The sequence below is a fragment of the Mya arenaria genome, chromosome 9, assembly GCF_026914265.1.
Source record: "Mya arenaria isolate MELC-2E11 chromosome 9, ASM2691426v1".
In the NCBI taxonomy this organism is placed as follows: Eukaryota; Metazoa; Mollusca; class Bivalvia; order Myida; family Myidae; genus Mya; species Mya arenaria.
In genome coordinates, this window is record NC_069130.1 from 30,173,848 (window position 1) to 30,196,670 (window position 22,823).

General features: G+C 39.4%; 1 protein-coding gene across 4 annotated transcripts in view; it reads left to right on the plus strand.

The window, feature by feature from the left end:
* Positions 1–22,823, plus strand: part of LOC128202976 (membrane metallo-endopeptidase-like 1) — a 55,023-nt gene that overhangs the window by 18,504 nt on the left and 13,696 nt on the right. For 2 of the 4 annotated variants that reach the window (XR_008255831.1, XM_052904193.1), the window contains exons 15-22: positions 7,038–7,141; positions 7,384–7,442; positions 9,337–9,388; positions 9,761–9,828; positions 10,025–10,158; positions 10,514–10,579; positions 15,629–15,733; positions 16,148–16,224. Coding sequence is in view for 2 of the 4 variants with exons in the window: in XM_052904193.1 (XP_052760153.1) it covers positions 7,038–7,141; positions 7,384–7,442; positions 9,337–9,388; positions 9,761–9,828; positions 10,025–10,158; positions 10,514–10,579; positions 15,629–15,733; positions 16,148–16,224 (665 nt within the window). In the remaining 2 variants the exon portion in view is untranslated. The remainder of the gene's footprint in view (positions 1–7,037; positions 7,142–7,383; positions 7,443–9,336; positions 9,389–9,760; positions 9,829–10,024; positions 10,159–10,513; positions 10,580–15,628; positions 15,734–16,147; positions 16,225–22,823) is intronic. The other 2 variants (XR_008255832.1, XM_052904194.1) reach the window with 1 other exon arrangement.

Genomic DNA, 22,823 nt, shown 5'->3' on the forward strand with positions numbered 1-22,823 from the left:
TTACGTGTATACGACTTCAATGGTGATATGTACAGTATGTCTAAACCACTATCTTAGTGCTACGTGTATACCACTTCAATGGTGATATGTACAGTATGTCTAAACCACTATCTTAGTGCTACGTGTATACCACTTCAATGGTGATATGTACAGTATGTCTAAACCACTATCTTAGTGCTACGTGTATACCACTTCAATGGTGATATGTACAGTATGTCTAAACCACTATCTTAGTGCTACGTGTATACCACTTCAATGGTGATATGTACAGTATGTCTAAACCACTATCTTAGTGCTACGTGTATACCACTTCAATGGTGATATGTACAGTATGTCTAAACCACTATTATAGTGTTACGTGTATACCACTTTAATGGTGATATGTACAGTATGTCTAAATCACTGTCATAGTGCTACGTGTATACCACTTTAATGGTGATATGTACAGTATGTCTAAACCACTATTATAGTGCTAGGTGTATACCACTTTAATGGTGATATGTACAGTATGTCTAAACCACTATCATAGTGCTACGTGTATACCACTTTAATGGTGATATGTACAGTATGTCTAAACCACTATTATAGTGCTAGGTGTATACGACTTTAATGGTGATATGTACAGTATGTCTAAACCACTATCATAGTGCTACGTGTATACCACTTTAATGGTGATATGTACAGTATGTCTAAACCACTATTATAGTACTAGGTGTATACGACTTTAATGGTGATATGTACAGTATGTCTAAATCACTATCATAGTGCTACGTGTATACCACTTTAATGGTGATATGTACAGTATGTCTAAACCACTATTATAGTGCTAGTTGTATACCACTTCAATGGTGATATGTACAGTATGTCTAAACCACTATTATAGTGTTACGTGTATACCACTTCAATGGTGATATGTACAGTATGTCTAAACCACTATTATAGTGCTAGGTGTATACCACTTTAATGGTGATATGTACAGTATGTCTAAATCACTGTCATAGTGCTACGTGTATACCACTTCAATGGTGATATGTACAGTATGTTTAAACCACTATTATAGTGCTACGTGTATACCACTTCAATGGTGATATGTACAGTATGTCTAAACCACTATCATAGTGCTACGTGTATACCACTTTAATGGTGATATGTACAGTATGTTTAAACCACTATTATAGTGCTACGTGTATACCACTTTAATGGTGATATGTACAGTATGTCTAAACCACTATCATAGTGTTACGTGTATACGACTTTAATGGTGATATGTACAGTATGTCTAAACCACTATCTTAGTGTTACGTGTATACCACTTCAATGGTGATATGTACAGTATGTCTAAACCACTATTATAGTGCTAGGTGTATACGACTTTAATGGTGATATGTACAGTATGTCTAAACCACTATCTTAGTGTTACGTGTATACCACTTTAATGGTGATATGTACAGTATGTCTAAACCACTATTATAGTGCTACGTGTATACGACTTTAATGGTGATATGTACAGTATGTCTAAACCACTATCTTAGTGCTACGTGTATACCACTTCAATGGTGATATGTACAGTATGTCTAAACCACTATTATAGTGCTACGTGTATACGACTTTAATGGTGATATGTACAGTATGTCTAAACCACTATCTTAGTGCTACGTGTATACGACTTTAATGGTGATATGTACAGTATGTCTAAATCACTGTCATAGTGCTACGTGTATACCACTTTAATGGTGATATGTACAGTATGTCTAAATCACTATTATAGTGCTAGGTGTATACGACTTTAATGGTGATATGTACAGTATGTCTAAACCACTATCATAGTGCTACGTGTATACCACTTTAATGGTGATATGTACAGTATGTCTAAACCACTATTATAGTGCTAGGTGTATACCACTTTAATGGTGATATGTACAGTATGTCTAAACCACTATTATAGTGCTAGGTGTATACCACTTTAATGGTGATATGTACAGTATGTCTAAACCACTATTATAGTGCTAGGTGTATACCACTTTAATGGTGATATGTACAGTATGTCTAAACCACTATTATAGTGCTACGTGTATACCACTTCAATGGTGATATGTACAGTATGTCTAAACCACTATTATAGTGCTAGGTGTATACGACTTTAATGGTGATATGTACAGTATGTCTAAACCACTATCATAGTGCTAGGTGTATACGACTTTAATGGTGATATGTAAAGTATGTCTAAACCACTATTATAGTGCTAGGTGTATACCACTTTAATGGTGATATGTACAGTATGTCTAAATCACTGTCATAGTGCTACGTGTATACCACTTTAATGGTGGTATGTACAGTATGTCTAAACCACTATCATAGTGTTACGTGTATACCACTTCAATGGTGATATGTACAGTATGTCTAAACCACTATTATAGTGTTACGTGTATACCACTTCAATGGTGATATGTACAGTATGTCTAAACCACTATTATAGTGCTAGGTGTATACCACTTTAATCGTGATATGTACAGTATGTCTAAATCACTGTCATAGTGCTACGTGTATACCACTTCAATGGTGATATGTACAGTATGTTTAAACCACTATTATAGTGCTACGTGTATACCACTTCAATGGTGATATGTACAGTATGTCTAAACCACTATCATAGTGCTACGTGTATACCACTTTAATGGTGATATGTACAGTATGTTTAAACCACTATTATAGTGCTACGTGTATACCACTTTAATGGTGATATGTACAGTATGTTTAAACCACTATCATAGTGTTACGTGTATACGACTTTAATGGTGATATGTACAGTATGTCTAAACCACTATCTTAGTGTTACGTGTATACCACTTTAATGGTGATATGTACAGTATGTCTAAACCACTATCATAGTGTTACGTGTATACCACTTCAATGGTGATATGTACAGTATGTCTAAACCACTATTAAAGTGTTACGTGTATACCACTTCAATGGTGATATGTACAGTATGTCTAAACCACTATTATAGTGCTAGGTGTATACCAATTTAATGGTGATATGTACAGTATGTCTAAACCACTATTATAGTGCTAGGTGTATACCAATTTAATGGTGATATGTACAGTATGTCTAAATCACTGTCATAGTGCTACGTGTATACCACTTCAATGGTGATATGTACAGTATGTTTAAACCACTATTATAGTGCTACGTGTATACCACTTCAATGGTGATATGTACAGTATGTCTAAACCACTATCATAGTGCTACGTGTATACCACTTTAATGGTGATATGTACAGTATGTTTAAACCACTATTATAGTGCTACGTGTATACCACTTCAATGGTGATATATACAGTATGTCTAAACCACTATCATAGTGCTACGTGTATACGACTTTAATGGTGATATGTACAGTATGTCTAAACCACTATTATAGTGCTAGGTGTATACGACTTTAATGGTGATATGTACAGTATGTCTAAACCACTATTATAGTGCTACGTGTATACGACTTTAATGGTGATATGTACAGTATGTCTAAACCACTATCATAGTGCTACGTGTATACCACTTTAATGGTGATATGTACAGTATGTTTAAACCACTATTATAGTGCTACGTGTATACCACTTCAATGGTGATATATACAGTATGTCTAAACCACTATCATAGTGCTACGTGTATACGAATTTAATGGTGATATGTACAGTATGTCTAAATCACTGTCATAGTGCTAGGTGTATACGACTTTAATGGTGATATGTACAGTATGTCTAAACCACTATCTTAGTGTTACGTGTATACCACTTCAATGGTGATATGTACAGTATGTCTAAACCACTATCTTAGTGCTACGTGTATACCACTTTAATGGTGATATGTACAGTATGTCTAAACCACTATCATAGTGCTACGTGTATACGACTTCAATGGTGATATGTACAGTATGTCTAAACCACTATCTTAGTGTTACGTGTATACCACTTCAATGGTGATATGTACAGTATGTCTAAACCACTTTTATAGTGCTAGGTGTATACGACTTTAATGGTGATATGTACAGTATGTCTAAACCACTATCTTAGTGCTACGTGTATACCACTTCAATGGTGATATGTACAGTATGTCTAAACCACTCTCTTAGTGCTACGTGTATACCACTTCAATGGTGATATGTACAGTATGTCTAAACCACTATTATAGTGCTACGTGTATACGACTTTAATGGTGATATGTACAGTATGTCTAAACCACTATCTTAGTGTTACGTGTATACCACTTTAATGGTGATATGTACAGTATGTCTAAATCACTGTCATAGTGCTACGTGTATACCACTTTAATGGTGATATGTACAGTATGTCTAAATCACTATTATAGTGCTAGGTGTATACGACTTTAATGGTGATATGTACAGTATGTCTAAACCACTATCATAGTGCTACGTGTATACCACTTTAATGGTGATATGTACAGTATGTCTAAACCACTATTATAGTGCTAGGTGTATACCACTTTAATGGTGATATGTACAGTATGTCTAAACCACTATTATAGTGCTACGTGTATACCACTTCAATGGTGATATGTACAGTATGTCTAAACCACTATTATAGTGCTAGGTGTATACGACTTTAATGGTGATATGTACAGTATGTCTAAACCACTATCATAGTGCTACGTGTATACCACTTTAATGGTGATATGTACAGTATGTCTAAACCACTATTATAGTGCTAGGTGTATACCACTTTAATGGTGATATGTACAGTATGTCTAAATCACTGTCATAGTGCTACGTGTATACCACTTTAATGGTGATATGTACAGTATGTCTAAACCACTATCATAGTGTTACGTGTATACCACTTCAATGGTGATATGTACAGTATGTCTAAACCACTATTAAAGTGTTACGTGTATACCACTTCAATGGTGATATGTACAGTATGTCTAAACCACTATTATAGTGCTAGGTGTATACCAATTTAATGGTGATATGTACAGTATGTCTAAACCACTATTATAGTGCTAGGTGTATACCAATTTAATGGTGATATGTACAGTATGTCTAAATCACTGTCATAGTGCTACGTGTATACCACTTTAATGGTGATATGTACAGTATGTCTAAACCACTATCATAGTGTTACGTGTATACCACTTCAATGGTGATATGTACAGTATGTCTAAACCACTATTAAAGTGTTACGTGTATACCACTTCAATGGTGATATGTACAGTATGTCTAAACCACTATTATAGTGCTAGGTGTATACCAATTTAATGGTGATATGTACAGTATGTCTAAACCACTATTATAGTGCTAGGTGTATACCAATTTAATGGTGATATGTACAGTATGTCTAAATCACTGTCATAGTGCTACGTGTATACCACTTCAATGGTGATATGTACAGTATGTTTAAACCACTATTATAGTGCTACGTGTATACCACTTCAATGGTGATATGTACAGTATGTCTAAACCACTATCATAGTGCTACGTGTATACCACTTTAATGGTGATATGTACAGTATGTTTAAACCACTATTATAGTGCTACGTGTATACCACTTCAATGGTGATATATACAGTATGTCTAAACCACTATCATAGTGCTACGTGTATACGACTTTAATGGTGATATGTACAGTATGTCTAAACCACTATTATAGTGCTAGGTGTATACGACTTTAATGGTGATATGTACAGTATGTCTAAACCACTATTATAGTGCTACGTGTATACGACTTTAATGGTGATATGTACAGTATGTCTAAACCACTATCATAGTGCTACGTGTATACCACTTTAATGGTGATATGTACAGTATGTTTAAACCACTATTATAGTGCTACGTGTATACCACTTCAATGGTGATATATACAGTATGTCTAAACCACTATCATAGTGCTACGTGTATACGAATTTAATGGTGATATGTACAGTATGTCTAAATCACTGTCATAGTGCTAGGTGTATACGACTTTAATGGTGATATGTACAGTATGTCTAAACCACTATCTTAGTGTTACGTGTATACCACTTTAATGGTGATATATACAGTATGTCTAAACCACTATCATAGTGCTACGTGTATACCACTTTAATGGTGATATGTACAGTATGTCTAAATCACTATTATAGTGCTAGGTGTATACGACTTTAATGGTGATATGTACAGTATGTTTAAACCACTATTATAGTGCTACGTGTATACCACTTCAATGGTGATATATACAGTATGTCTAAACCACTATCATAGTGCTACGTGTATACGACTTTAATGGTGATATGTACAGTATGTCTAAACCACTATTATAGTGCTAGGTGTATACGACTTTAATGGTGATATGTACAGTATGTCTAAACCACTATTATAGTGCTACGTGTATACGACTTTAATGGTGATATGTACAGTATGTCTAAACCACTATCATAGTGCTACGTGTATACCACTTTAATGGTGATATGTACAGTATGTTTAAACCACTATTATAGTGCTACGTGTATACCACTTCAATGGTGATATATACAGTATGTCTAAACCACTATCATAGTGCTACGTGTATACGACTTTAATGGTGATATGTACAGTATGTCTAAATCACTGTCATAGTGCTAGGTGTATACGACTTTAATGGTGATATGTACAGTATGTCTAAACCACTATTATAGTGCTACGTGTATACCACTTCAATGGTGATATGTACAGTATGTCTAAACCACTATTATAGTGCTACGTGTATACCACTTTAATGGTGATATGTACAGTATGTCTATACCACTATCATAGTGCTACGTGTATACCACTTTAATGGTGATATGTACAGTATGTCTAAACCACTATCATAGTGTTACGTGTATACCACTTCAATGGTGATATGTACAGTATGTCTATACCACTTTCAAGACAACATGTCTTTAAAACTAGCATGGCTATATCTGTACGACATCGATGGTGCTATGTCTATGAGAGCATCTATAGAGTCTTAACACAGACGTAGTTTAAACCAAAACATTGTTTACGACTACTTCCGTCTTTCATAGGTTACAATTGACGTGGAAGACCCTCTCAAGACTCTTGTCAACATCGGTGAGGCGGGCGTTGTGGAAACACTCCAGAAATTGAGGAAGACATACGATAAATCTGAGTAAATACGCATCATTACCTATGTTCTTGTTCATGTGTAAGTGAGAATTATGCAACTGGTCATGCATGACTTGATGTTTCTTTTAAATCAAATTCAAGTACTTTTATATCTTAGTGTTTTACTACTCGGGTATTGGTTTGTTTGACCATTTGTTAAACGTTTTACATTAAACGTATACGTGTATACTCTTTTGAAGATGCTTGGTTGAGTACATGTGAATAATGTGTGTACATGTTCTGAAGGTGGCACATGTCTCCGGCGACTGTCAACGCCTACTACATGAGCGGTGTTAACTCCATAAGTACGTATACAACACTAGCGAGATTAACAGAACCAAAAACAAGGATAAAACATATTTATTATTTTTATGGTGGTTGTGGGATCATTAGCATTCATTTGTATTCCAATCATCAAATAACCAGCGGTTTTCTACTGGAATTTATTTATTTCACATGCTTGGCAACCACCAGTTAAACTTGAAACATAGGTTATTCTGGTGTCAATTAACTTACGGTAATAAAGTTTATACCACTCCCCCGATATGCTGTGGTGTTTGTGTATGTGTATTATAATAACCAGGTAAGTCCGCATCGTTGACTAGTTTGTCCTATATTCCATTTTATATGTATTACCATAACAAGCTGAGTCTGAATCGTGGTATTGTCGGTAATTTTCCATTAGCATGTATTACAATAATCAGGTAAGCCTGCATTTTGGTAAAGTTTTTATTTCATTCAATTTACATGTATCACAACAAACAGATAATACTGCAGTGCTGTATAGTTTTTAGGTTATCAAATGTACATGTTTTATAACAACAGGTAAGTCTGTACCGTTGTTTAATTTGTAGTTGGTTATATTTGCATGTATAACAATAACCAGATAAGACTTCTTTATGGTATGGTGTGTAGTTAAATCCATGTACCTGTATTTCAATATCCTGTTAAGTCTGCATGCTGGTATGGTTTTAGTTTTTCTTAACGTTTGCATGTACTATTATAAGGCTTGCGTCGTTGTACAGTCTGTAGTATGAATCGTTTAGTTGCAGGTACTCCATGAAAAAATAATAACAGAAACGAAGTTTTGTAGTGAACCTGTTGTCCGGTTAGCGCAGTGGTTAGCGCACTAGCTTCTCACCTAGGCGAACCGGTTCGATTCTCGGCTTGGGCGCTCGTGAGTTTGGTTTGTGGTCACCAAGCCGGACAAGTGGGGTTTCTCCAGGTTCTCCGGTTTCCCTCACACCACAAGACCACACTCTCACGTAAAATCGTGCCAACGAGAGTGATTAATATAATGTTGTAATATCTTGTTCAACAATTGTTGTAAAATAGATGTGTTTGGAACTAAAACTAGTGAACCCCAGACAAGACTGGCTAAATTTACCATTAAATGTCAATGTTCGTATAAAAACATTTTCCAAAGTGTTGCTACAATTTCAGTTGCTTAATATATTTCGAAACGGTTCTTAACTATTATCTTAATAGAACATATACGAGGAATGAAATACGTGATCGATATCACTATCGGGGTATGAATACATTTAGGCTGGTTTAAGTGTGTGGAATCCGATGGACTCCGCGCGTACTTTAACTAGCCCAGCTGAGTTCATATCCCCGATAATGACATCAGTCACGCAATTCATGATTTATATTTTAAATTACACCAATTCATTGATTGTTAAAAAATACTTCATTTTATATCAGAAAACCATACAGTAATTCTTTATTACCAATTCTGTAATTAGAACGACCCGACCGTTACCGGATACAGTTTATCATATTACGTCACAACAACGCGGGAATAAATAATCACTTCAAATCACCTTTAAACGTGTAATTGAAACGCTTATGGCAAAAACTCATTTAACATATCAAAAATTAAGGCTTTCTAGCATTTTGATTAAAGTTTTTTCGTGGCATGCTGACACAATACAAACAATAACAAGATATGCAATTACCCGCGATTCGAGCAGATCCGAAGATGTTGTGCAAAGTTTCTCGAAAAAATTATCTCATTGTCGAAAGGCAGTTCCTTTAAGGAATGGAAGTTGAAGTGTAAATATTGGATTATAATTTTATTAATAGGAATGTTCAAACGGATAATTGAACGCATACTTTATTTAGAACGACTGTTTAGCAAGGACATTTAATAAACGAAACGATAATGTCATATGTGCTTTATTTTTCCTTTCTCAGCGTTTCCTGCGGCTATTCTTCAACCGCCATTCTATTCCAAAGATCAGCCAGCGTGAGTTTGCTAATTAATTGTTCTTGACGTAATCGTCATAAATACTTGTTTTTCTCCATATCAGCTTCTTTATTATAAGTTGAGATGAACTATGCATGCAAACACGCACCGGTTTCTGCGTCCTAGTTCTTGAATAAGTTCGAAAATAACAGTTTTAATATACAGACAATCTTAAAACTAACACATGCTAAGAGGAAGCAACACAATGCCACTGCACTTAAAAAAGGACATAGCTACGTCCCTGATAATGATTTTCCTAGAAATTATTATACACAAACTTTTGCATGTTTCGAATTGGTTTTCAGTAATGACTTTGATTTCTAAGAATAGCTTACGATTAATTATATTGTGCAAGTTTTTACCCTGTTCCAGATATTTGAATTTCGGCGGAATCGGGTACGTTATCGGTCATGAAATAACGCACGGCTTTGACGATCGAGGTACGTGTTATATCCTGATGCAGGTACCAATAACTGCTTTTGTATCAGTGAACTAACAGATACCTTGTTTAACAGCATTACGAGAAATTGCCTATTCGCATTCCATTTCTTGTATCATTTCATCATTTGTTTTGTTACATTTTGGCCGAAATAAGCTTAGTCGAATGCGTACATTATGTTTTATTTTCTATACTAGGACGTTTATACGACAAGTTCGGCAACCTCGAATCTTGGTGGTCGGAACAAGACACTGAGCGGTTCAAGGAACGGGCGCAATGTATCATTGACCAGTATGATGGCTTCGTGGTTCCCGGTACAGGAAACATGACGGTAGTACATTGCCACGACCTTCATTGTTATTACCTTAGATCGACCGGCTTGCACTTCGTGCACAATTGGACAGATTCCTTACAGATATTTTGGCAGTGATAGTGGTTTTCTGTAAATTTGCTCAGTCTTAAAAGTACGGTCATTCCATTTCAAATATTGTTTTTATAACACACAACAGTATAACAAAATATACACTTTTCAGACATATTTGTTATAACGAATTACTATTTATAATATAATAGATTTTTCAAATGATGATATACTAGTATGTTATGCCAAAGACACGACTGTCAACGATATATAGCTTTCTAGTTTACCGCGAGACGTACTTCTCAACGTAAATATTAACTTCCAGATCAACGGGATCAACACTCAAGGGGAAAACATAGCTGACAACGGTGGAATCAAGGAATCATTCTGGGTAAAATATAAATAGATTTCTATATATCACAAATACCCGCGTATGAAAGAAACATTTTTAATCAAGTAACGCTGTTGTATTTGCTGTTTCCCAAAAGCATTCCAACATTTTATACCCTAAAAAACAATATTACTCCTAGCCAGAATCGTAACGTATCCTCTCACAAATGACATCATCATCTTGACTAGTAGCATCACATAAGTCCTCTAACTAAATACATCGGTCAAATTGACTGGTATCATCATGTTTCTTATCACTTATTACACCATTTCTATTGGCTAATACATGCAGCATCTCGTTGCGTGTCATTAATGACAGCCTTCCTATTGACTAATACATGCAGCATCACGTTCCGTGTCACTAATGACAACATTCCTATTGACTAATATATGTAGCATCACGTTTCGTCTCACTAATGACAGCATTCCTATAGACTAATACATGTAGCATCTCGTTTCGTCTCACTAAAAACAGCATTCCTATTGACTAATACATGTAGCATCACGTTTCGTGTCACTAATGACAGCATTCCTATTGACTTATACATGTAGCATCACGTTTCGTGTCACTAATGACAGAATTCCTATTGACTAATACATGTATCATCTCGTTTCGTCTCACTGATGACAGCATTCCTATTGACTAATACATGTAGCATCTCGTTTCGTCTCACTAATGACAGCATTTCTATTGACTTATACAAACATCACGTTTCGTCTTACTTATGACAGCATCTCGACTGACTAAAACATGTAGCATCACGTTTCGGCTCACTGACTTATACATGTAGCATCTCGTTTCGTCTCATTAATGACAGCATACCTATTGACTAATACATGTAGCATCTCGTTTCGTGTCACAAATGACAACATTCCTATTGGCTAATACATGTAGCATCTTGTTTCGTCTCACTAATGACAGCATTCCTATTGCCTTATACAAGCATCTCGTTTCGTCTCACTGATGACAGCATTCCTATTGACTAGTACATGTAGCATCACGTTTCGTCTCACTGATGACAGCATCTCGACTGACTTAAACATGTAGCCGACGTTTCGTCTCACTGACTTATACATGTTGCATCTCGTTTCATCTCACTAATGACAGCATACCTATTGACTAATACGTGTAGCATATATCTCGTTTCGTCATATTGATGACAGCATATCTATTGATTGGTACATGTAGCATCACGTTTCGTCTCACTAATGGCAGCATCTCGACTGACTAAAACATATAGCATTACGTTTCGTATCACTGACTTATACATTTAGCATCTCGTTTCGTCTCACTAATGACAGCATTCCTATTGAGTCAATAGGAATGCTGTCATTAGTGAGACGAAACGAGATGCTACATGTATTAGTCAATAGGAATGCTGTCATTAGTAAGACGAAACGTGATACTACATGTATAACAACAATAGGAATGCTGTCATTAGTGAATCGAAACGAGGTGTTACATGTATTTATCAATAGGAATGCTATCATAAGTGAGACGAAACGAGGTGCTACATGTTTTAGTCAGTAGAAATGCTGTCATTAGTGAGACGAAACGAGATGCGACATGTATTAGTCAATAGGAATGCTGTCATTTGTGAGACGAAACGTGATACTACATGTATTAGTCTATAGGAATGCTGTCATTAGTGACTCGAAATGTGATGCTACATTTATTAGTCAATAGGAATGCTGTCATTAGTGACACGAAACGTGATGCTACATTTATTTGTCACTAGGAATGATGTCATTAGTGATACAAAACGCTACATATATTCGTCAATAGGAATGCTGTCATTAGTGACACGAAACGTGATGCTACATGTATTAGTCAATAGGTATGCTGTCATTAGTGAGACGAAAAGAGATGCTACATGTATTAGTCAATAGAAATGCTGCCATTTGTGAGACGAAACGTGATACTACATGTATTAGTTTATAGGAATGCTGTCATTAGTGACACGAAACGTGATGCTACATTTATTAGTCAATAGAAATGCTGTCATTAGTGACACAAAATAAGAGGCTACATGTATTAGTCAATAGGAATGCTCTCATAAGTGACTCGAAACGTGATGCTACACGTATTAGTCAATAGGAATGATGTCATTAGTGACACAAAACGAAATGCTACATGTATTCGTCAATATGAATGATGTCATTAGTGACACGAAACGTAATGCTACATGTATTGGTCAATAGAAATGATGTCATTATTGACACAAAACGAAATGGTACGTGTATTCGTCAATCGGAATGCTGTCATTAGTGAGACGAAACGTGATGCTACATGTATTAGTCAAGAGATGCTACATGAATTAGTCAAGAGGGAATGATGTCATTAGTGAGACGAAACGAGATGCTTCATGTATTAGTCAATAGGAATGCTGTCATTTGCGAGACGAAACGAGATGCTGCATGCATAAGTCAAGAGGGAATGCTGTCATTAGTGAGACGAAACGAGATGCTACATGTATTAGTCAAGACGGAATGTTGTCACAATTTAGACGAAACGAGATGCTACATGTATTAGTCAATAGGAATGCTGTCATAAGTGAGACGAAACGAGATGCTGCATGTATTAGTTAATAGGAATGCTGCCATTAGTAACACGAAACGAGATGCTACATGTATTAGTCAATAGGAATGCGGTCATTAGTGAGACGAAACGAGATGATACATGTATTAGTCAATAGGAATGCTGTCATTAGTGAGACGAAACGAGATGCTACATGTATTAGTCAATAGGAATTCTGTCATGAGTTATACATGTAGCATCAAGTTTCTTCTCACTATCATTCCTATTGACTGCTGGTTTAATATTTTGTCTCGCGTATTATACTATTACCATTGACAAGCTAGCAGTAAGACATTCCTTATCACTATTAAAAATGTACATCATTTCTACCGAATTGTTGCATAATATATGCTCTCACTAATGACATTGGTTTAATTGCCTAATTGCATCACATTTCCAATGACTCATTTCAAGATTCCTCTCAACTAATTACATTGTGCTATGTTCTACCATAAACTTTGCCTGTTTTTACACTCCCCGATCAAGCTGAAAGGATAATTGGCCATGGTGGTGTGTAATCTCATCCGGCGAGTGCTCCGATAAGATTGTTAGTCAGATTGGCCATGGTGGTGTGTAAGCTCATCCGGCGAGTGCTCCGATAAGATTGTTAGTCAGATTGGCCATGGTGGTGTGTAAGCTCATCCGGCGAGTGCTCCGATAAGATTGTTAGTCAGATTGGCCATGGTGGTGTGTAAGCTCATCCGGCGAGTGCTCCGATAAGATTGTTAGTCAGATTGGCCATGGTGGTGTTTAAGCTCATCCGGCGAGTGCTCCGATAAGATTGTTAGTCAGATAGGCCATGGTGGTGTGTAAGCTCATCCGGCGAGTGCTCCGATAAAATTGTTAGTCAGATTGGCCATGGTGGTGTGTAAGCTCATCCGGCGAGTGCTCCGATAAGATTGTTAGTCAGATTGGCCATGGTGGTGTGTAAGCTCATCCGGCGAGTGCTCCGATAAGATTGTTAGTCAGATTGGCCATGGTGGTGTGTAAGCTCATCCGGCGAGTGCTCCGATAAGATTGTTAGTCAGATTGGCCATGGTGGTGTTTAAGCTCATCCGGCGATTGCTCCGATAAGATTGTTAGTCAGATAGGCCATGGTGGTGTGTAAGCTCATCCGGCGAGTGCTCCGATAAAATTGTTAGTCAGATTGGCCATGGTGGTGTGTAAGCTCATCCGGCGAGTGCTCCGATAAGATTGTTAGTCAGATTGGCCATGGTGGTGTGTAAGCTCATCCGGCGAGTGCTCCGATAAGATTGTTAGTCAGATTGGCCATGGTGGTGTGTAAGCTCATCCGGCGAGTGCTCCGATAAGATTGTTAGTCAGATTGGCCATGGTGGTGTTTAAGCTCATCCGGCGAGTGCTCCGATAAGATTGTTAGTCAGATTAGGCTTTTTGGAGAAAAGTGCACAAACATAATGAAACCCTGGTTAGAGATACCCTGGTTCTTTAACATGCACAAGTGTATATCACTGTCACACGGGACCGCCCGGAAGACGATTATATGTTTTTATTGATTCGTCGGGGAATCGGTAATTGGCCTTTAATTTGAAGTCATTTATACATAACGTTTTAACAGAAAATGTTCAAACTTTAAGTGTTTCCTTCCAACCATAGTGCAGTAGAGCGTGCGTATGTACTATGTAGCTACTAGCATTGATGTCAACTATGAATAATAATAATAATAATAATAATAATAATAATAATAATAATAATAATAATAATAATGTACTTTAGTACGCACACTCAAGATTCAACTGATACGGGCCTTTAACACAAGAGTTATTGCCTTTTAATTAATAGAAAGTAAATCAACTTTGTCCGTCCATGGCCTTTAATTGACGGAAATAATGAAACTTAAGTCAAGTATATATTCTATAATGTGGTTGGGTAGGCGTTTTATTCGTTCTGATAAGGTCAGTTATTGGCCGTAATTAAACAGCTCATTGTTTCCATTTGAAGCCATTTATGTGTATTAGTGAACCTTACGTGATGTGTGTACAAGTATAGTGCTGTGGTGCATGCACACGTGTTGTCCAAATTGAATCTGAGCTTCATCGGAGTTGGTGCTCTTAAATTCAACACTGTGTTATACATGAATACGTCCTTTTGAAGCCGTAACTATATCTTACGCTGGATATAACTTTATGAAGCAAATATCAATAGTTAAATGAAATTGCGAGCTTACAACAATTTTCATAATTGAGTTGTTACCTAATTATAACTCATATTTATTCTTTCTAAATTAAGTACTTATTCCAGAGCTTTGCTCGAATTGCAATCTTGAAATGTATGGTTCTTCAACACTGAATCCGTTTCAATTTCATGAATTTGCTTCTTGCACAAAATATACATTCACACAACAACACACGTCAAAAAGCTTATATATGTCCAAAGCCAACACAAGATTATGATATGCGTCCAGGTTAAATAGCATAATGGGGCGATACTGTCTTATATGTATCCGTTCTTCAGGCATACCGGAAGTGGGTGGAGAGTGCCCGAGGGGGGCGAGAAGAGGAGAAACTCCCGGGGCTGGACTACACTCCTAACCAACTCTACTTTCTTAATGCAGCACAGGTCGGTGGAAACTAACTGAAATATGGCTGAAATGTGACAGTGCATGTTCCTAATTCAATATTCCTTAATATTCTTTAGCCTCGCCTCATTTGTTGTCCAAGGTGATTAGCCAAAGTGTTGGATAATCCGCAAAGTGCGATTAACACACAAATCATTCAATTTCGATTGTTAAACTAAATTCATTGACATTTAATTCAATGTTCTTCTAGCCTTGTCATCGGAAAATAAGTTTGTAATTAATATTGTCATTTTTATCAACCTGTATTAATTGCAAACCTATTGCGCTACTAGTATTTCTGTAAATGAGAATGATATTGCTCACAACTTTGAGGGTAGTCGTAGTAGTAGTTCTTGCCCTAACCTAATGTACAATTTGGAGCATTGTAACGCAATTCGAATGTTACTACCTAAAAGGTTTGGTGTGGCAAAATGCGAGACAGTGCGAAGATAGAGAGAATTCGAACCGACCCTCACAGTATTATGGATTACAGGTAGTATTTGACCGCGTGTCTAGATCTGTCCCGTCATGTATACCAACTGCAATACAATAAGCTTAATTAGACGCTAGAATCCCTCCGACTTATATCATTCCACAATCGTTCTTTGTATATATTTGCTTTCGTTGCAATAAACATAAAGGTATAGTTCGCATGCACATTACTCCCCTAGCGCCTTCTTCTGTTGTCCCACACGTCTCTCCTCTAGATCACTGTCCATAGCGCCTTCTTCTGTTATCTCACACTTCTCTCCTCAAGATCACTGTCCATAGCGCCTTCTTTTGTCGCTCCACACTTCTCTCCTCTAGATGACTGATCGTAGCGCCTTCTTCTGTTATCTCACACTTCTCTCCTCTAGATCACTGCTCATAGCGCCTTATTCTGTTGTAACACAAGTCTCTCCTCTAGATCACTGTCAATAGCGCATTCTTCTGTCGCTCCAGACTTCTCTCCTCTATATCACTGCTCACAGCGCCTTCTTCTGTTGTCCCACATGTCTTTCCTCTAGATCACTGCTCACAGGGCCATATTCTGTTGTTCCACACGTCTCTCCTATATATCACTGTTCATAGCGCCTTCTTCTGTCGCTCCACACTTCTCTCTTCTAGATCACTGATCGTAGCGCCTTATTCTGTTATCTCACACTTCTCTCCTCTAGATCACTGCTTATAGCGCCTTATTCTGTTGTCCACCAAGTCTCTCCTCTAAGTCACTGTCCATAGCGCCTTCTTCTGTCGCTCCACACTTCTCTCCTCTAGATAAATGCTCATAGCGCCTTCTTCTGTCGCTCCACACTTCTCTCCTCTAGATCACTGCTCATAGCGCCTTCTTCTGTTCCCTAGCATTGTCTACTCTAGATCACTGCTCACAGCGCCTTCTTCTGTTGTCCCACACGTCTCTCCTCTAGATCACTGCTCATAGCGCCTTCTTCTGTTGTCCAACACGTCTTTCCTCTAGATCACTGCTCATAGAGCCTTCTTCTCTTCCCTTAATTGTCTCCTCTAGATCACTGCTAACATGGCCTTCTGTTGTCCCACGCGTCTTTCCTCTAGATCACTGCTCATAGCACCTTCTTCTGTTGTCCCACACGTCTATCCTCTAGATCACTGCTCACATGGACTTCTTCTGTTGTCTCACACGTCTCTCCTCTAGATCACTGCTCATAGCACCTTCTTCTGTTGTCCCGCACGTCTCTCCTTTAGATCACTGCTCAAAGCGCCTTCTTCTGCATCCCCCACCCTCACACTTCTCTCCTCTAGATCACTCTCATAAAGCCTCCTTCCGTTGTCCCACACGTCTCTCCTCTAGATCACTGCTCATAGCGACTTCTTCTGTTGTCCCACACCGCTCTCCTCTTGATCACTGCTCATAGCGCCTCCTTCTGACACCTCACTCTTCTTTTGCCTATATCACTGTTTGTAGCGCGTTCTTCTGCTCCCTCACACTTCTCTCCTTTATGTCACTGCTAATAAAGTCTTTTCTGTCGCTCCAAACTTCTCTCCTCATGATCACTGCTCATAGCGCCTACTTATTTTCCCTCACACTTCTCCCTTCTAGTTTAATGCTCATAGCGCCTTCTTCCGTTCCAACACACTTCTCTCCTCCAGATTACTGCTCATAACGCCTTCTTTCGTTCCTACACACTTATATTCTCTAGTTTAATGCTCATAGCGCCTTCTTCCGTTCCCACACACTTCTATTCTCCTATTGATCACTGCTCATAGCGCCTTCTTTTGTTCCCTTACATTCTCTCCTCTAGATCACTGCTTATAGTGCCTTCTTCTGTTCCCTTACATTCTCTCCTCTAGATAATTGCTCATAGCGCCTTCTTCTGTTCACTTTCATTCTCTCCTCTAGATCACTGCTCATAGCGCCTGCTTCTGTTGCCCAAGGCTTCTCTCCTCTAGATCACTGCTCATAGCGCCTTCTTCTGTGGCTCCACGCTTTTCGCATCAAGATCACTGCTCATAGCGCCTTCTTTTGTTGTCCAAGACTTCTCTCATCAAGACTGCTCATAGCGTCTACTTTTGTTGCCAAAGACTTCTCTCCTCTAGATTACTGCTCAAAGTGCCTTCTTCTGTCGCTCCTTACTTCTCTCCTCTAGATCAATGCTCACAGCGCCTTCTTCTGTTAACACAAACTTCCCTCCTCTACTCATCTAGATCACTGCTCATAGCGCCTTCTTCTGTTGCCCAATACTTCTGTCCTCTAGATCACTGCCCATAGCGCATTCTTCTGTTTCCCTAGATTTCTTTGATCAAGAACACAGCTCATAGCGCTCTCTTCTGTTACCCAAGACTTCTCTCCTCTAGATCACTGCTCATAGCGCCTTCTTCTGTCGCTCAACACTTCTCTCATCAAGATCACTGCTCATAGCGCCTTCTTCTTTGCCCAAGTCTTCTCTCCTCTAGATCACTGCTAATAGCACCTTCTTCTATCGCTCCACACTTCTCTCATCAAGATTACTAGTCATAGTGCCCTCCTCTGTAGCCCAAGTCTTTTCTCTTCTAGATCACTGCTCAAAGCGCCTTCTTCTGTCGCTCCACACTTAGCTCATCAAGATCACTTCTCATAGCGCCTTCTTCTGTTGCCCAAGACTTCTCTTCTCTATATCACAGCTCATAGTGCATTCTTCTGTTGCACAAGACTTCTCTCAATAATACTGTTCATAGCGCCTTTTTCGGTCGCTCCACACTTCTCTCATCAAGATCACTGCTCATAACGCCTTCTTCTGTCGCTCCACACTTCTCTCATCAATATCACTGCTCACAGCGCCTTCTTCTGTTGCCCAAGACTTCTCTCCTCTAGATCACTGCTCATAGCGCATTCTTTTGTTTCCCTAGACTTCTTTCATCAAGAACACAGCTCATAGCGCCTTCTTCTATTCCCTCACATACTCTCCTCTAGATCACTGCTCATAGCGCATTCTTCTGTCGCTCCACACTTCTCTCATCAAGATTACTACTCAAAGCGCCCTCTTCTGTTCCCCAAGACTTCTCTCCTCTTGATCCCTGCTCATAGCGCCTTCTTCTGTCGCTCCACACCTCTCTCCTCTAGATCACTGCTCATAGCGCCTTCTTCTGTCGCTCCACACTTCTCTCCTCAAGATCACTGCTCAAAGCGCCTTCTTCTGTTGCTCCTACCTTCTCTCCTCTAGATCACTGCTCTTCTGTTACCACACACTTTTCTCATCTACTCCTCTAGATCACTGCTCATAGCGCCTTCTTCTGTTGCACAAGACTTCTCTCATCAAGACTGCTCATAGCGCCTTCTTCTGTTGCACAAGACTTCTCTCATCAAGACTGCTCATAGCGCCTTCTTCTGTTGCCCAAGATTTCTCTCATCAATATTGCTCATAGCGCCTTCTTCGGTCGCTCTACACTTTTCTCATCAAGATCACTGCTCATAACGCCTTCTTCAATCGCTCCACACTTCTCTCATCAATATCACTGCTCACAGCGCATTCATCTGTCGCTCCATACTTCTCACCTCTAGATCACTGCTCATAGCGCCTTCTTCGGTCGCTCTACACTTCTCTCATCAAGATCACTGCTTATAACGCCTTCTTCAATCGCTCCACACTTCTCTCATCAATATCACTGCTCACAGCGCCTTCTTCTGTCGCTCCACACTTCTCTCATCAAGACTACTGCTCATAGCGCATTCTTCTGTTGCCCAAGACTTCTCTCATCAAGACTGCTCATAGCGCCTTCTTCTGTTGCCCAAGACTTCTCTCATCAAGCCTACTCATAGCGCCTTCGTTTGTTGCCCAAGACTTCTCTCATCAAGACTGCTCATAGCGCCTTCTTCTGTTGCCCAAGACTTCTCTCATCAAGCCTACTCATAGCGCCTTCGTTTGTTGCCCAAGACTTCTCTCATCAATACTGCTCATAGGGCCTTCTTGGTCGCTCCACACTTCTCTTATCAAGATCACTGCTCATAGCGCCTTCTTCTGTTGCCCAAGACTACTCTCCTCTATATCACTGCTCAAAACGCCTTCTTCTGTTGCATAAGACTTCTCTCATCAAGATCACTGCTCAAAGCGCCTTCTTCTGTCGTTCCACTCTTCTCTCCTCTAGATCACTGTTCAAAGCGCCTTCTTCTGTTGCCCAAGACTTCTCTACTCTATATCACTGCTCATAGCGCCTTCTTCTGTTGCCCAAGACTGATATCTTCTAGATTACTGCTCATAGCGCATTATTCTTTTGCTCAAAACTTCTCTCCTCCAGATTACTGTTCATAGCGCATTGTTCTGTTGCCCAAGACTTCTCTCCTCTAGATTACTGCTCATAGCGCATTATTCTTTTGCCCAAGACTTCTCCGTTCTAGATGCTCATAGCGCCATCTTCTGTTACCACACACTTCTCTCCTCTACTCCTCTAGATCACTGCTCATAGCGCCTTCTTCTGTTGCCCAAGACTTCTCTCCTCTAGATCACTGCTCACAGCGCCTTCTTCTGTTGCCCAAGACATCTCTCCTCTAGATCACTGCTCATAGCGCATTCTTCTGTTTCCCTAGATTTCTTTCATCAAGAACACAGCTCATAGCGCCTTCTTCTTTTCCCTCACATACTCTCCTCTAGATCACTGCTCATAGCGCCTTCTTCTGTCGCTCCACACTTCTCTCATCAAGATTACTACTTATTGCGGCCTCTTCTGTTACCCAAGACTTCTCTCCTCTAGATCACTGCTCATAGCGCCTTCTTCTGTCGCTCAACACTTCTCTCGTCAAGATCACTGCTCATAGCGCACTCTTCTGTCGCTCCACACTTCTCTTCTCTAGATCACTGCTCATAGCGCCTTCTTCTGTTACCTAAGTCTTCTCTCCCCTAGATCACTTTTCATAGCGCATTCTTCTGTCGCTGCACACTTCTCTCTTCTAGATCACTGCTCATAGCGCATTCTTCTGTCGCTCAACACTTCTCTCTTCTATATCACTGCCCAGAGCGCCTTCTTCTGTTTCCCTAGACTTATTTCATCAAGATCACAGCTCATAGCGCCTTCTTCTGTTCCCTTACATGCTCTCCTCTAGATCAATGCTCATAGCGCCTACTTCTTTTGCCCAAGTCTTCTCTCCTTTAGATCACTGCTAATAGCACCTTCTTCTATCGCTTCACACTTCTCTAATCAAGATTACTAGTTATAGTGCCCTCCTCTGTAGCCCAAGTCTTCTCTCTTCTAGATCACTGCTCACAGCGCATTCATCTGTCGCTCCACACTTCTCTCCTCTAGATCACTGCTCATAGTGCCTTCTTCTGTCGCTCCACACTTATCTCATCAAGATCACTGCTCATAGCGCCTTCTTCTGTTGCCCAAGACTGATATCTTCTAGATTACTGCTCATAGCGTATTATTCTTTTGCTCAAAACTTCTCTCCTCCAGATTACTGTTCATAGCGCATTCTTCTGTTGCCCAAGACTTCTCTCCTCTAGATTACTGCTCATAGCGCATTATTCTTTTGCCCAAGACTTCTCTGTTCTAGATGCTCATAGCGCCTTCTTCTGTTACCACACACTTCTCTCCTCTACTCCTCTAGATCACTGCTCATAGCGCCTTCTTCTGTTGCCCAAGACTTCTCTCCTCTAGATCACTGCTCACAGCGCCTTCTTCTGTTGCCCAAGACATCTCTCCTCTAGATCACTGCTCATAGCGCATTCTTCTGTTGCACAAGACTTCTTTCATCAAGAACACAGCTCATAGCGCCTTCTTCTATTCCCTCACATACTCTCCCCTAGATCACTGCTCATAGCGCCTTTTTCTGTCGCTCCACACTTCTCTCATCAAGATTAGTACTCATAGCGCCCTCTTCTGTTGCCCAAGACTTCTCTTCATCCCTGCTCTTAGCGCCTTTTTCTGTCGCTCTACACCTCTCTCCTCTAGATCACTGCTCATAGCGCCTTCTTCTGTCCCTTCACACTCCTCTTCTCTAGATTACTGCTCAAAGCGCCTTCTTCTGTTGCTCCTACCTTCTCTCCTCTAGATCACTGCTCTTCTGTTACCACTCCCTTCTCTCCTCTACTCCTCTAGATCACTGCTCATAGCGACTTCTTCTGTTGCCCAAGACTTCTATCATCAAGACTGCTCATAGCGCCTTCTTCTGTTGCACAAGACTTCTCTCATCAAGACTGCTCATAGCGCCTCCTTCTGTTGCACAAGACTTCTCTTATCAAGACTGCTCATAGCGCCTTCTTCTGTTGCCCAAGACTTCTCTCATCAAGACTGCTCATAGCGCCTCCTTCTGTTGCACAAGACTTCTCTTATCAAGACTGCTCATAGCGCCTTCTTCTGTTGCCCAAGACTTCTCTCATCAATACTGCTCATAGCGCCTTCTTCGGTCGCTCCACACTTTTCTCATCAAGATCACTGCTCATAACGCCTTCTTCAATCGCTCCACACTTCTCTCATCAATATCACTGCTCACAGCGCATTCATCTGTCGCTCCATACTTCTCACCTCTAGATCACTGCTCATAGCGCCTTCTTCGGTCGCTCCACACTTCTCTCATCAAGATCACTGCTTATAACGCCTTCTTCAATCGCTCCACACTTCTCTCATCAATATCACTGCTCACAGCGCCTTCTTCTGTCGCTCCAC